Source organism: Myotis daubentonii, chromosome 4 (assembly GCF_963259705.1).
Source record: "Myotis daubentonii chromosome 4, mMyoDau2.1, whole genome shotgun sequence".
In the NCBI taxonomy this organism is placed as follows: domain Eukaryota; kingdom Metazoa; phylum Chordata; class Mammalia; order Chiroptera; family Vespertilionidae; genus Myotis; species Myotis daubentonii.
Window position 1 is genome coordinate 70,828,338 of NC_081843.1, and position 17,177 is coordinate 70,845,514.

General features: G+C 38.0%; 1 protein-coding gene across 3 annotated transcripts in view; it reads right to left on the bottom strand.

Moving 5' to 3' along the window:
* VCAN (versican) overlaps positions 1–17,177 on the bottom strand; it is a 106,793-nt gene that overhangs the window by 54,511 nt on the left and 35,105 nt on the right. For 2 of the 3 annotated variants that reach the window (XM_059694162.1, XM_059694163.1), the window contains exon 6: positions 11,861–12,154. In XM_059694162.1, coding sequence (XP_059550145.1) covers positions 11,861–12,154 — 294 coding nt within the window. Of the gene's footprint in view, positions 1–1,924; positions 4,562–11,860; positions 12,155–17,177 lie in introns of all 3 variants that reach the window. The other variant, XM_059694161.1, reaches the window with a different exon arrangement.

The window sequence follows — 17,177 nt, forward strand, 5'->3', positions numbered from 1 at the left end:
TCTCCTGGATCCAGCTAAGTTAAGCTCACTAGTCAAATATAAATACGCACCTTTGTATAAATGGCTGCTGGTGAGGTCACTAGACCCTCCATTTCGAGTAACTGTTTATAGACTTAGATTTTTTTTTTTCCTGCAACTGCCAATTCTTCCAGGGAGATGGGGTTTCACTTTTCCATTTTTGTAATTTGGTCACTCTAACTTTAACAGTTTCCCATGTAGAAGACTTTTAAAATGTAGAACATTCTTTACTGTTTTCTAGATTATTTGATTCAACTTAATATCTACACTAACAAAAGAGGAATATAAATTGGGAAAAACTGCTGTGTAGTCAGTCATTCACTAAGTGTTGGCAGTAGCTCCTTTTCATTTCTCTTCACTTCTTCTTCCTAGTTATACCTTCTTTTCAGTTTTCCAAGCCTACTAACAGCAATCCTCATCCCCACTACTTGGCAACTCATCTTCTCTCTCCAACTCCAGTTCCCAGAGGCAGGAAAGGAATGTAGGAAATACGCTATGGCCTCCAAGAAACAGCATTGTCAGTAGGAAAATAATGCTCCAATCCTGGCCTCTTCCAACTGTAGTAGAAAGTGAAGATTAACTTCAATACTCTGGGAATGTATTCCCTTCTCTTCTATTTACGGCCCCGGCAAGAGCTTGTACACTGAGAAAATTTTGGACAGCAGAGCTGTGAAGACAGTAGAGCTGTGAAATCTCCATCTACAGAGCTGGAGGCCAACTGATATGACAACAGAGTTACCTGTTTGTTCCCAAAAAGTGCCCTCCTGGGAACTCTAATGACGATAGAGTTACTCTTAAGAAAAATAACACTCTGAGGGGCCTATCTCAACAGTAAGAGAGAACACACCACATTCCTCTAGCCCGTTTTCCCAGAGCTGTGTCAAGGAAAAATGAGTAGCCGTTCATTTAATTCACATATTAACACTAGAATATAGCACCTTAATTAAAATCAAGGATCTTGACTCCTAACTTAGAAAGAGACAAACAAACTTGATCTATTGAACTGTGTAGTCTAAACTCAGCTTACCAAAATTAAAAGATGGTGTGGTTTTTAGAAAGGAACACAGTATGTTTGATAATGAAAATTGCAAGTATTAATCAATGTAAAAAAAAAACACAGCATTTAAACATTTCACCAGAGAGATAAATAAGCAAAATATAAAGCATTCCTAAAGATGAAACAACAAAACCATAAAATAATAACATGATAACCTGGTTTTAGGAGAGATAATGCTGACATAGCCATCTTCTGAAATGATATTAGATGCAATGAATTATAGCAATTCCTAGAACTGAGCTAGATTGTATTTGTCCTAAATAGTTACAGCCTCATTAAAATACACAAGAACAACAACTTAAAAACATTTGGAACTTGCATGAAATAACATTTAAGCAGCAGACTATAACTCACCCACAAGTCATATAATAAAAACAAAACAAAACAAAAATCCATAGCAAACCTTTAGATGTCTTTTTGTCAGCCCTAGGAATGTGAAAAGGGTTTTAGCTGTCCACAATGTAAGTACTGAAGGTTAATAGTTAAAGACCAATGGAATGTTAACACAGTCTAGTACTACACTGAGTAGTAATGCATGGGAAGACATTGAAATTAACACACTTTGTTCTGCATGTTCTGAAGTGATGTAACGGGATGATTTGGTTATATTAGATGACAAAGCAGGGCTTCTTATAACCTTTAAAATAAAATTGTATCTAACATTCTTCCAAATTCTTTAACATATTCTCCAATGCTTGTACAAATATGTGAAGCTAAAACACAGAACTTTTTCACACTCCAGATATCTTCTAATGGCAGCATTTGGTAAGTTCACTTTTTTTCCAAAAGAAATTTTCAAGATAAAATGCTGATTGCCTTGACTGGTATGTCTAAAAAGCAAAGACTTACCTGTCTTGTTTTCTCTGACCTCAATAATATAAATATTTATGTCAGGGTGGAATTTTGTCCCCGTCGGGGGTTCTGGAGTGGAAAGTGCCTGAGGACGGAAGGCCTCTTTGCCTTCTACAGTGGGCGGTCTTGTTGGCTGTGTGACAGGAGGAGGACTTGAAGTTGTGAAATACTCTCTATCGATACCGGTTTCCATTTCCTTATCCTCAAGGGTAGTGGGAGGAACATGCGATGTTGATTCCGCAATGATTACCATGTCACTGGTTGTCTCTTCACCGGGTTCTCTGTCAATGAGGGGAGGTTTCTCAGTGGGTGCTAAAGAGGGCTTGAATGCTGAAGTTGTGTGAAGTCTCTCTGCTGAACTGAAGGCGGTAGTCATCTCACTTGGAACTGTGGCTTTAATTGTTGAAAATTCTGGGAGTTCTGTGACTTTGGGCTTTTCGAATAATCCTGAACCTAACTCAATATAATCTAAGGGTGTTTTCTCTCTTCCCTCAGTAGTGGTTTCTTCTGTAAGCTGGGTAACACTGGTGCTTAAAGGCGATACAACTCCCCTTGGACTAGTACCTTCTCTTTCATATTTTTGTTCAGCCCCCGGACTTAAAAATACTGTTGGCCCCGTGCTTGGTGTTAGCCTTACAACTTCATCTATTTTTGCTTTGTGCTCAGTGACAGCACCAGGTAGATAAGACAGAGTATGCTCAACTTTTCCAATTGGAGTTGTTTCTAAAATTGGGACTCTCTCAGAACTCGTCACCCATCTGTCTTCAGAAACAGTATATGCTGACCCATCACTTTCATGTTCATCCAAAGGTAGTGTTGCTTCCTTGGCTGTGCCAGCTGTAGAACCAAGGGCAGGAACTGTTTTTTCTGGAGTCTGATCTTTCCAAGGAAATTCTTCCTGAGTTGTTCTCTGTGCAATTTCTGTTGTTGTTCTTATAGTTTCAGGAGAAATTGTTGCTTCCAGGTGAGTCTGATCAATGGCATGTATGTCTTGAGAGGGTTCACCTAGAACTTCACCTTCTGATGGAGCAGAAGGTACCAACACTCCCCATTCTGTCTTGGGAATTACAGAAAGAGGAACGGTATGGGAAGTGCTTACATAAGTAGACTCCTGGGTGCTACTATAATTAACGAATGTTGATCCTTCCATATCTGCAGTGTGTGCAAATTGAGGGACAGTAGATACAGGCTCAGAGACATCCATATCTTCTGCTTTATCCAAAGCACTTCCTTCTACAGTTGCATGAGCAGCTCGATCTTCCATGCTTGTGACAGGGGGCACTCTTTCTTCAGCTGTAGAATCCCTCAAAGTTGACTTTTCTGTAATGCCAGTTGATGTAGTTGGCTGAAACCTAATTGTGAATTTCCCGTGGTCTGTTGAGTCTTCTTCAGTAAACTTTTCTAATGGCATTTGAGTACTATCTGGGATAAGAGTAAACTCCTCTCCTCCATCCTGAGTGAAACCTGGGATTTCTTCATCCTTTCCACTCAATCCTGTAGTGGTGAGTAAGGCCGGGGGCAATTTTGGAGAACGTGCATGTTCTGTGGACTCCAACGGCTTTGAGGTTATACTATCTTCATCCCATGACCATTTTGATACAGTGACTACCTCTACACTTAAAGTGCTGTGGGTTGAATGCACTGTTGTAATTCCCTCATCATACTTTGTAGTGTCTTGATAGCCATCTGTTCCTAATCCAACTGGAGTTCTTGTAAAGTCTTCCTCCACATCTCTTGCCACTGTTGGCACAACGCTTAGCTTTGTTGTTGTCAGTGCTGGTGAATCAAAGGATTTGGTCATTTCCACCAAAGACTCTGAGGAAGCTGTAGAGAGCTTCATTCCAGAGAAGTCCTCTTCCTCTATTTTTCCTATAAATGGGTCGACGGTGACCTTTTCCTGTATTTCATCCTTGGTATAAGTATCCGTTCTCAATGCTGGTATTAGTTGACTGGGGGTGGTGTCTTCTGAAGTCTTAGACACTGTAATGACTTCGGGTATTTGGCTGAAGACCAAGGTGCTCTGGCCAGATCTAACTGTAGATGTTCTGTCTTCACCATCATCGCCAGCTTCTCCCAAGGTGAAATAGCGGGTTGTTGTCACTAAATCAGAAGTAGTGCTTACTCTTTTCTTTTCAGTTTTGGATTCCAGGGTCATTGTTGTAGATACAAAAGGTGTTTCAGTTACAGGGAATTCTGTGGAAGGAATGTGCTTTGATATTTCCATAGATGTTACCAAGGGACCCACTTCTATTTGTTCAACTTGTGTAACTGATTCTTGTGTTGGCATGTATTCCATGACACCATTCCACGAATCAGTAGCATGATGGGAGGTGACAGTTGTACTTTGGGGCACTTCTTCCCTAATTTCAGATATGGTACTCCCAGGAGGTGTGGGTGAATCAGTGGCTAATCTGTGTGTGACCACTGGAGACTGAACTGTGGATTTCTGTTCAAAATTGGCTATGTTTCCCACAGCAGGGAACTTTGTTGTAATGACAGGTAAGTCAGTAGTTAAAGGGGTGATTGGTGTAGTTCTGTCAGGTACCATTTGTAGTTCTTTGGATAAACTGTGTGATGCAGTTTCTGTAAGGATATTCAGATCGATGGTTGTAGCCTCTGATATATTCTGTTTGGCTAGAAAATAATTTCAAAGAGTTGATTAGACAAGGCACTAATAAAAAGTTGCACGTCCAGTGTTTGTTAAATGCTGCTGTGTATTTTGGAGTGACCCAAATGTGTTTTGTGATGTATGGGAATCTAAAAACTACTTAAATTAACCCAAAGGCAACTGAACATTTAATAGTCACCAATTGATCACTTGTTTTATAGTGTAAGGGTTATCATTGCTTTTACCCATTGGTGTGAATGACTGTTCCTGGTTAAGGAAAATGAGTATTATCTAGTTTTAAAATACGGTGATGTCCAAAAATATATATGAATGCAGAGTTTGGAAGTAGTAGGTAGGTGATTTATCAGAAACTACAGCAGCAACTTGAAGCCTAGTAGGAGAACTTAATGTTACTCTTCTGGAAGCTTCTGTACCCTGCCTCTAGGTTTCTCTCTCCTTCTCAAGCTGCACAGTGACTCAGGGGAGAGGGAGTGCCTTAGATTGCAAAACAACCAAAAGCCACATCAAATGTCCCCAAGTTACACATAAACGATTACATTGTCCATAATGCGGAGGGGCTTCATAAAAACAGGATATTAAACTTTTAAAACCACTCTTCACTGATTCCAGGTGTTGGGCATTTGTCTTCCTCCTCCTTTCAACTCTAGTGGAGCCTCGTTCTAATAAACAATAAAATGTTTTTGGCAGAGGCTACTTGGCATTTGTTGTATTTCTACATTTTGTTCTAATGTTCTACACAATGTGCTTGTAGCTCTTAAAGGTCTTGGTTCCAGGGTTACTTTAGCATGAGACGCAAATGTAGAACAGGAAGTACCCACAAGATATATTTTAGGTCTGTAATTACAAATCACTGGAAACAACTCTGAGCATCAGAAAGAATAGGCTCAGGCAATAAAAAGTAACATGTCATCAGAAAACACTACATTAGAAGGCATCCAGATTTACAGAGAATGGCTTGGCCTGTTTAAAGACATTTAAATTGTGTGTAACAGTGACAGTGTTAGAGACAAGATTCCTTCTCAACATAGAGGGGGAAAGCAGCAGCTTCGTACAGAAAGATTCTGAGTTGCCCTAGCCGGTTTGGCTCAGTGGATAGGGTGTCAGCCTGTAGGTTCGATTCCAGTCAAGGTCACATGCTTGGGTTGGGGACTCCATCCCCAGTAGGGGGCATGCAGGAGGCAGCCAACCAATGATTCTCTCTCATCATTGATATTTCTATCTCTCTTTCCCTCTCCCTTCTTCTCTGAAATCAATAAAAATAATTTTTTTTAAAAAGAAAGATTAGATTCTGGGTTATTTGTGTGCTGTTTGTTTTTTCAAATTCAGACTTTCAAAAATCAAAAATTAGTTGCCACTAAACTCAGAAGGAAATGTTCTGAGGAAACCTTAGTCATTGCTTTGCTGTATCTTGTACAACTTAAAACTGGTTGTATGGGTAATGCCTGTTCCCCCTGATAAGAGTTGTAGTATCTGTAGTATTTATAATATCTTGTGTCTTACTCTTCATCCCAAAACAGGAGTCCTTGGAAAATAAAATTGTATACCTTTGGGCTCCATCTAGTCTGTCAAAATGTAATGATGTTAGATCAGTGAAACTGTTCTAATACTAGAATGGTAAATACATGTCATTATATATTTGTCCAAACTATAAAATGTACAGCACAGAAAGTGAACTTTGCTGTAAACTATAGACTGTGAGTGATTACGACATGACCTGTGGGTCTGCAACTGTAACAAAGGTAAGGGGAATGCTAATAACGGGGGAGGCGGTGCCTATGGGGACAGGGGATATATGGGAAATCACTGCATTGCCCACTCAATTTTGCTGTGAACCTAAAACTGCTCTAAACGTAAATTCTATTTTAAAAATGTAATGATAAAATGATGTCATTTTGTTGTAAATCAGAGTTGAGCTATAATAGCCCAGATTAATCAACTTTATAATGAAAACTTGGTGAATATATTACAGTGCATTTAAACAATCCTTAAAGTCTGTCACTATTTATCCTTCTTTAGTAAAACAAAACTAAATTTAAAAACAGAATTGAACTCTTCAAAATATATAAAATATCCTTTTTCTCCTTTTCTTATTTTTTAAAGAAAAGCTCTTTCTACATTCATTTATTGGAAGAAGCATTAATCTATTTTGATTGACATGAGCAACTTAAGGAGCCAAAGTGTGGTTGACTGTTTTTCTTTTAATTCAATTCTCTATAGCCTCTGAAATTCCATCACTGTTACCTCATTTAACTGCCAAATATCATTTTTGTCTTATAAGCGCATTCTTTGGGAAAACAGTAAAATGTACATTCAAAGAAAGTTACCATGGAAACATAATATAAACACTTACTACACTGCATATTATAAAAAATTATTCATTATTATTAACAACAAAAAAGGTAATTTTGCTTTTTCCCTCTGAGTATTTCATAGCTGATGAGATTAATTTAACAAGAGGTGATAACTGTATTAGGGCCAAACAGAGCCTGTGAATCAGGTATCCTTAGGTTCCAAGCCCAGTTCTGTGCTAGCAACTTCTACAAGGCTATGCAAACACTTGACGGTGTTTGAAAATGAAGGACTCATTTAAAACACTAACTATGTCGTTGTCAATTATTACGATACCATTTGGTGTTGGCTTCATCTAGTCCTGGAACATAGTGAAGTGACCGTAATATGAGTCTGAGAGGATCTCCCTTGCAAAGCCAGGATTTGTTTTATATATATATATTAAAAGGTTTTCAATAATTTTAGAGCCCTGTTAAAATGTCTGCTCATAATTAACTTAATTAATTATACTACTTGGAATGAAAAAGCTCAAACTTCCTTTTTGGGGTTGGGTAGATTTTTCATCAATGTAACAGCCGATTCCCATCATAACTCAGCATAGCTCCTCTTCTGGGCCATTTGTTTCAACCACTTGCCCCACCCCGAAAAATCTTTTTTAAAAAATACAAATATCTTTGAAGAGGGTTGTGAGTATCACCGTATTAATGGTGATTATTATGAAAGTGAGAACACAACTCTAGGCTATTCTATAGGTGTCATTCCAGAAGCACTCATATGGAGACGTTTACGTCTTGGAAAACTACCAGTGTCCCCTCAGCTTCATTGCCGAGGGAGCCAACAGAAATCAGCATGCTTCTTTTCCCACAAAAGCTCCTTCCAACCTTGCAGCTGTCTACCACACAGATGTTTCACATCACTGTCCTTATGGCATTTTATGTTCTATGGACTATCTTCTCCATGCTTCTGTTGGGAGACATCTGGCAGATTTTTCTAATAAAACATAAAAACCCAATTACCAGTGTGATAGTCGATTTAACTCATACCCATTAGCCTACATTATAAGGAAATGACTAACTTCAAATTAGTTCTTCTAGTTTAAATGTTTTATACATAAATAACTGTAAACATTGGAATCACAAATAAAGTGGATTCTCAGTAAGTTTATTCTATCTAATAGTTGGGGGGAAAGTAAAGATTGAAACAGTGAGATTAAAATGCAAAACTTTTAACATAGTTTATAAGTGAGTGAATGCTAACATATTCAAATTCAATAAACAGAAAACATTTTTAAAATATCAATAAGGGAAGAATAAATGTTGGTGCCTATACTCAGATTATGATCTAGGTCATACAAAAAATAAACTGACCAAAGGTTAGAAGGGCAGGCCAAATTTAAAAGTAAACAAATATGGCCCTAGCTGGTTTTGCTCAGTGGTTGGAGTGTCTGCCAGTGGACCGAAGGGTTATAGGTTCAATACCTGGTCAAGAGCACATACCTGGGTTGCAGGCTCAATCCTAGGTCCCCAGTCGGTGTACATATGGGAGGCGACCAATCTATGTTTTTCTCACATCGATGTTTTTTTCTCTCTCTCTCCCACTCCTCCCTTCCCCTCTGTTCTCTCTAAAAAGGTCAATGAAAAAAATATCCTTGGGTGAGGATTTATAAAAATAAAAGTAAACAAATATGGATGAAATAGCATATAAAGTGGTGGGTACTTATTTAGCCTTCTTTAGGCCACTATTTTAAGTTCTATAATTAATCAAACAGAGAGATATAAAAAAAAAAGGAGGGCTCAAAGCAAGATCAGATGATTAAAGGCTTAGGCATTGAAATTTCAAAACAAGGAAATTATTTCAGTTAAGGAAGACATTGAAGGAAAACTGAACAACTGTGTTCAATAAGAGAAACAGCTGTTATTTAGATTTTGGTCTCTAACTTAAAAAGGAAAAATGGGCTCCAATTCTAATCCAATGGATTTATATAATTAGAAAAACTATCTGGGTGACAGTAATAAGGTATTAGAATGGGTTTTCTAGGAAACATGTTCTACTACCTGTCTTGAGATCATTAATAACATCAAATGAGAGGTTACCATGAGTCTTGAATGCTTTTGATTCACTTAAGTTTGGGGTTGTATTGGGTGAGCTTTCAAAGCCCTGTATAACCCTCTAACTTTCACAGAACTCACTTAACTCTGAGGTCAGAGAAAAATCAAAAGTGCATAGTTTAGTTTAATTAATTTACTGGTTTTTAAAATTTATTTGACAAGAATAGATTCTAATTATATTTATCACCAGCCATTATTAATGTTCTATTTAATGATTTTTAAAGGAAAAGGGAATTATAGCAAAGTAAGATTGGGTACTATTCATTCACCAGGAAATAACTATAAAAACACTTCCTACATTTGGTAAAAGCAAACGAGAAAAATATGGTGATATTTCTACATTCCTCTACTTTACCAACCAATTGTACATCTCTGAAATCATTTTTTGAACTGTCACTAGGGCCACAACTCCTACAAAATTTACCCTATAGAACTTAGTCACTACTCAATTATGTGGGGAAAGTGAATGACAGTCAAGTCATTTGAGAATATTTTTCAAATTATTATATACATATGTGTGTGTGTGTACACATCTATATACAGGGTGGGGCAAAAGTAGGTTTACAGCTGTTCATATGGAAAATAATACAATGATTAATAAATAATAATACAAGAATAAATTATGTTCAAGTGCTCACAACGGTAAACCTACTTTTGCTATACTGTGTATATTAAAATAATTTTAAAAAAATAAATCAGCAATTTGGGGAAGCTGTTGGCATTTCATGTGCTTTAAAAAAGGTTTTTATGTTGACTCAACATTCTAAGCTTTTTATGCACCGAATAAATTTTGAATGATAGGTTCTTAAAGGTAGGGAAGAAATAAAGAAGAATCTAGCCTTTAGTTTAGGTGGGACAAAACCCCAAATTTGAACCATTATATTTGCAAGTTATATATTTCCAAGTTATATATATATTCATTTGAATTAGAAAGAAAATAATAGACCTAAACTTTCCAATTTTTCAAAGATTTTCATGTAGAGTTTTAGTAGGTGGTGTTTATATTTGAATCCAAGTAGCTTGTTATTTCATACATTCATGTGAATTCCTCATTTAAACAAATAATTTAAAACACATAGGATGGATTATTTGTGTCTACAGACAGGCTTTGATTTAAATTTTACCTTCAGGGAGAAAAAATGTTTAAAAGTTTTCTAGTGCCACAAGAAATATATATAATCAAGGAATGTAGTGAAGTTGAAGAATTCTACTCTTTCCCTAATTTAACCTCTCTAACCCCTTCATCCCAACATACACCAAATCCAATTTTATTCCTTAATCCTATCAGTCACAATGTAAAACTGATCATTGAGCCTGAACTACTCGAAAATCACTGTTATGAGAATGTGACTTAAAAGAAAGTTTATCTTTCCACTTTTAGGAATAGGTTTTGTCATTGTTGTTTGTTTTCCCAAAAATTAGCAAGAAAGACTTTCCTATTGTTTCAGGGTTTAGAAACAAAAGCTAGTATTTTCAATGGCTGTTTATTGCCCATTTGCATCGTGCTAATACACAACATGTGGCTTTAACACTCAGGAAGTTGAGTTGTTAGGAGGAGATCCAAGCAGAGGCCTCATAGTGGGAGGCAGCAATGTGTGAAATAACACCTTTCCAGTGTACTAATATCTATTCTGCTGACCACTCAGATCCTAGCTTTGTCTTTTTGGTTGATGAAGAATGCCTGTATATTTCACTTTAGAAACCAATTACATTAGCTATTTTCTACTCATTTCAGTTACATGTTGCTATAACAAGATGTATTAGAAGCTTGGTAAAAACTTTTCACTATGCCAAAACCGGTTTGGCTCAGTGGATAGAGCGTCGGTCTGTGGACTGAAGGGCCCCAGGTTCGATTCCGGTCAAGGGCATGTACCTGGGTTGTGGGCACATCCCCGGTAGGAGGTGTGCAGGAGGCAGCTGATCGATGTTTCTCTCTCATTGATGTTTCTAACTCTCTATCTCTCTCCCTTCCTCTCTGTAAAAAAATCAATAAAATATATTAAAAAAACAAAAAACTTTTCACTATATTTCAATATAACATGGCTCTAACTTAAACACAACTCAAGGTCACCCAAAATTTTGGGAGATCTTTGTTTAGCTGTCACAATATAGACCTGACAGTAAATAACACCAGACTCTGGATTATTTGCTTGTTTAATTAAACATTCTACAAGTATTATATCATGAGACTACTATTGATAAAGTCACTGAAGGTCAGTTGAAAATTTTAAATAAATATATCATGAATGTTGAAAATTGTTATTTAACACCAATTTAAGTAGCAAACCTAATGAAGATAGCAAAAAGCATATATTGTATGTCAATATGATTCTAGAGAATTATTATAAGACACATTTCCATTACTTGAAACAAAATGGGATAAAAGAAGATTTTAATTTATAGCATGATTCATTTTTAGGTATTAATTGAATGCTATGATTATCTATGTCAGTTCCAAGTACTCACCTGCAATTACTGAGATTTCAGTTCTCCACCATTTCAAAGAAAGACATACCAAACAAAGACAAAATAAACAGACTCAAGGTCTCAACTCAGCCACAGTTGACCTTGGCATTATAGCACCAACTATCTAATTGCATTTAAGTACTGAAATTAATATAAAATAATGACTCATATATATGTTTTGTGGTGCAGTGGGGCACCATTAAGACCTTAACTTGACATTTCTTCATCCCCTTTAAAAAACCATTTGTCAAACTTCACGCAGTTATAACCATATCACTGCTGTTCCATCTGCATGCTTTTGAAAGTTACTGTACTGTTTCCACTCTGTGCACAGACTGCAAGTTATGGGATCCTTCCCAATCGCTAGGTGAACATCAATGCATGCCTTCGAAGTATTTTTGTTTTAAATCTGTAACTTTTAAAAAGGTATCAAACACTTACGTTTGAAGCAGTAGGCATCAAATCTGCTATCAGGGGAAGGGAAGCCTGTCTGGTTCTCAAAGCGATACAGGGTTCTCACCCCAAGCAAACCACCTCCACACTGGGCCTTGGCCACAGTCACAGGGTGGCGGACGCTGGCGTCCATCAGCCACCCGTAATCGCACTGGTCAAAGCCATTCCTCCAAGCCGCGTGGAGCTCCCCCACCGTCGCCAGCCGGGCATCCTGGTTTTCACACTCTTCTTCGGCCTCCTCATAGGAGAATCTATTGGGAGCAGTGATGTGGAACACATCACCTGAAATAAGAAGAGGAGAGAAAGCCCTAAGTTTTATTATTCATCCCTTTACAGTTTGGGGTGATGGGGGGAAGCATGTGATACTTTTTCATGGCACGGTAGCAGCTTCTGACACTTTAAAGCAGCAGACATAACGGTTACTTAATTATGTTACTATTCGTGCATGATAAGATATAGCACATACCAGAAAAGTTTCATATGTAAACTTGCTGATCAAATGACTGCTTCTATGGCCTATGGGTATATAGAAGCAGTTGTCTGATAACAATGTCATGATAATTAAGATGAACAAACCTTTCCAAGTGAACCTTTGGATTGTTGTCTAGGAAACGAGTTTACTCTTTAACGAAAGAGCCAGTGATGTACTTACTAACTAACATTGCACGCTGGGAAGGGAAAGCTGTATGGAACCGTCACTGAGGCTATTTCACTCCGTTTATCCTACAATCAAATAGTAACTCTCTGACCCTCCTTTTCATGTACCACTACCATCAAAATGGATTAGCTCCCATCAACTCAAATAACAAAATAAGAAAACCTCCAGGGTTTGAAGTCAGGAAGGGAGGGAAGCAGAGTGGAGTGCCCTTGCCTGCCCTCCTGTCCCAGGCTCAGAGCTGCTGGGATTGGCATGCGGGTCATGGCCTGCACATGGTCAGGACCAAGAATGAATGGGGACCATCAGCTCCCACTCAACCAACCAAAGGCACCAGAGTCCCCTCAGGAGGAAGGGGGGGCCTTTTTTCCAGCTTGCTCTGTGCAGGGTAAGTAACTTTTGCAACCTGTCTGCCCAGAGGACTCCTTTCTCCGGTTTTCACAAAGACCCCACATGTTCTAGCTATCAGGGGCTCTCACGAAGTTTGAGAGCCTCTTATATGTGTTTATTGACCAACAAAGAAAGGCTGAACATTTACTTTGCTCATCACCAGGCCCATTTAATGGGGGACATGTTCATTATCATTTAACGTGCATTAATAAAATACTCTGGAAAAGCCAGTTTGTTATATTGGAATTCTCCTTGGGTAAACTAACAAAACAATTGGCTGAAATGAATTCAATGCAAATTAAACGATGCTTTCCAGACTTGAACACAAGTGGCCTTTTAAAAGACAGAGGCAGAATTAGAGAATACCGAAGCAAACACAGCAGGCAGGAGGGAGAACATGAAATGAAAGGGAGAAGGAGCTAAAATATTGATAGCCCATCATTTTCGCCACTGTGGGTCCTGTTTCCCTCTCACTGAGGCCGCTGGCTGAGTCTGTGAGATATTGGACAATTGGGACTTCAGAGCTCTCAAAGTTTGGATCGTCACCTGACAGAACTTCGATGTAACAAGCTGTTGTTTAAAATGAATAGAGCCATCACTCTCTCTCTCTGTGACAGCTTTATAAAACAAGAAAAATAGCCAAATCACACACATCCGCTTTTCTCACTATAAATCTAAAATTGCTACTGATGAAATTTGGTCAAATCCAAATAAGAGCTCTTTGAAGAAGAGAAAGAAAAATGACTTTTAGCTGACTGAAAAAAATAAGGTGGGAGGTGAATAGGTTTGTCCTTAATGATCTAGTCTAGCAAAGGATAGTCATCGCAAATTCAAAAATACACCAGCCGGCCTGCTGTCTCAGTGAGTGAGCATCGACCTATGAACCAGGAGGTCACAGTTCAATTCCTGGTCAGGGCATATGCCGGGGTTGTGGTCTCAATCAGGGGGTGGGGGTGGGGGTAAACGGGGGAGGAGGCAGCCAACCAATGATTCTCTTTCATCATTGATGTTTCTATCTCTCTCCTTTCCCTTCCTCTCTGAAATCAATAAAAATATATTGTATCAATAAATAAATAAAAATGCACTATAAGAATATAAGTTCCTCCTGCCTGCCTTCAATGTCACTCTCCCTAGTAAGTTTTAAAAGCATAAGGGTCACAATACCAGTCACAGAGTATGCATTCCGTCATTTTTGTTAAAATAAGTGCCATTTCAAGTTCTTGTTAAGGAACAAGGTGCTCTTTTTCTCCCCTCCTTCCCAGGCAGCACATTAACTAACGCTAATCCTGCGGTGGGGCTGTGGGGAGCTGCTGTCTGGACAGGTGATTGATCTCACCTATGGGTTTGGCTCAAAGCTACAGGGGGAAAAAGACAGGCGGCGAGGCTGGTCTGAGCTGCCCGGAGCAGCCTCATTCACTCCGCCTTGCACTTGCAGTAAGCCTGAAAGGAATGCAAGTGTGAAAGAGGGCAGCATGCCAGCCCGCTTCCCTCCCCTCTGAGGTGGAACACTTGCGTTTGTTATTACAGCTGGCGTGTCGTTTGTGTTGCCTTAGTTTCCTGCAGTGCGAGGTGCTTCTACTCTGAGGTAAAACTACTGTTCCTCTTAGGTAACAGGAATGATCAGCCAACCAGAGCAGGGCAACGAAACATAATTAATTGAGTAAAACTGCTTCTCCAAACAGCTATGTTAGTCGATCTGTTAGGGGAAATCAACTTCTCCAAATGCGGCCAGACCAAAGAGCTAATGAAGAAAAATGACGGCATGATTTCACGGGTAACTGGTTTTCCTGTCTCGAGCAGCATACGTGTTCGGGGTATTAAAGGAAAGAAAGGTTTCAGAAGGTGATGGCAGGTTAAAAAGAGAATTCTCTTATTATTATTCAATCATAAAAATCTACTTATGAAGCTATATAGAAACTCTTGTCAAATCTGATTTTATGTCAAAATAGTAATTATATAATTCATTTTTTGGAGGATACAATTTCCATCTACCTATCCAATACCCATAAACTAAAAATTTTATTTATTTGATGAAATTCTGTTATTCCCTAAGGCCACCTATTTTTCTTTTTATTTATATGTAGGAATTTTTCAAACAATAAAAATGAAATTTTAAAAATATATATTGAAAGATACATCACCAGTGGGTTTCATGTATCTCAGACAAAAAAGAAAATGAAGATTTAACTGACATTGAGTTTACTTTAAGGTGAGAATTACTATATGCCATAATTGTTGTTTTATTTCAAAAGAAAAAGAAAAATTCTCTTTAACTCAACTCCAAAAAAATAAATATCTAAAACTCCTAAATCATAATTGCTTAACATAAACATTATCTTGCCCACTTCAAAAAAAACAATGATATAGTGAGGCATCCACATTATAGAATTAACTTACTATATATTGATACTCCTATGATTAACAGTGAATCCATATGCAAAGTGATAAGTCAAGTGCCCAAACTATTATAGCCAGGACATTTTGTACTTTTCTAAAATATGCCAGACTATCCTGGCATCAGTTTCATTCTAAAACCCAACCCCCACCACACACACACACACACACACACACACACACACACAAACACAAAGGTAAATCAATGGGTAATGCACAGATAGCAGTAACTGAACTAATTTATATTACTAAGAGTTCTGGATTTCTAAGGCATCTATAACTTTCTGTCAAGTTTTTTTTTTATGTGTGTTTTCTTATTCATTAGATGCCTGGACTTAATTAGATAACCCATTTGACGTTGTATGACTTTTATCTAACATAATACAAATGTAGATGACCCGCTGTTTAAATCAGAATTAATCTATTAAAAACTTGTTGTTGAAGATGTGGATCAGGAATATTGTTAACTTACAGTTTAAATTCTAAGAACTTAACTTCCAAAAATGTCTTCCACAGAAAACTGGTGAGCTTTGAGATGTGACGAGGTATTCCAGAGAGAAGAGTTCCATGCATAATTGCATTTAGAAAAACAAATACAAGTCATTTGACAAGTTTCATTTCTGCAAAACTTCTCAGAGCATTTAATGTTACAGTATTTATTGGGAGACGCATACCATTTGACCATATAATTCTTTTTCACAGAATACTACTTCATAGTCCATGGATCTGTCTCATGGAGTAGTTTGAAAACATTGCTCTAGAAGAGACATATGTGTTTCAATGAAGAGGGACCTCAATTGATCCATAACTCTAACTTAGTATTAAGTTTCTGGTTGCCTATTCGTCAACCTGCTCAAGATAGGAGCAGAGTAAGTGGACTAGGTAACCACACAGAATCAAAGCAGGAGCCAAATAACTAAAGGGAGTACAAAGCAAAGGGCATATTAAGTCCGTTGCCACCCAGGGTTGCTTCAAAGACTGCAAGTGAGCAAAGCAGGGGGCGGGGCACTGGGGCAGCGTGGTGATGAAGCCTCCAAGACAGTTTTAAAGCCAAACACAGAAGGAGCTCATTTCCTAAAAAGATCTTTTTGTAAAAATTAAAACAAGATACAGCCAATAAAAGCATTAGACTTTCTCCTCTATAATAAACCATTGGCACATCTTTCTTTTTTTAATTTTTTAAATATATTTTATTGATTTTTTACAGAGAAGAAGGGAGAGGGATAGAGAGTTAGAAACTTCGATGGGAGAGAAACATCGATCAGCTGCCTCCTGCACACCTCCTACTGGGGATGTGCCCGCAACCAAGGTACATGCCCTTGGCCGGAATCGAACCTAGGACCTTTCAGTACGCAGGCCAATGCTCTATCCACTGAGCCAAACCGGCTAGGGCTGGCACATCTTTCCATACCAAATCTCACAGAAAAACGCAGGTCATGGGCTAAATACTGACTGCTTTTATACTGAGAAAGCAGTCAAAATATTAAGATTTTCAAAAATTTTATTGATCTACTTTCAGTGTTTAAGTCTATAGTCAGGAATTATCTACAGATCAAATTATATGTTCTAAACTACAGCCCAGTGGAATGAAATTAGACAGATATTAAGTCTGGGTCCGTAACAATAAAGTAACTCCAGTCTTGGTCCAAAAATGAATGATCACAAGAGGATGCACCAAGCAATAAAAATCTAAGGTCCAGAGGCACAGCCAATTCAGGAACCAATGAATAAAAGAGAAAGAGAAAGCAAACATCTCTCAAGAGAAGCAAGCAAAGCAACTCACCACCTTTGCTTAGTTTCTCTCCAACATGACTTAATTGGCCATGTTGTGTAAGTTCCTACCCTGAGGCCATCTTAAAGGCACCT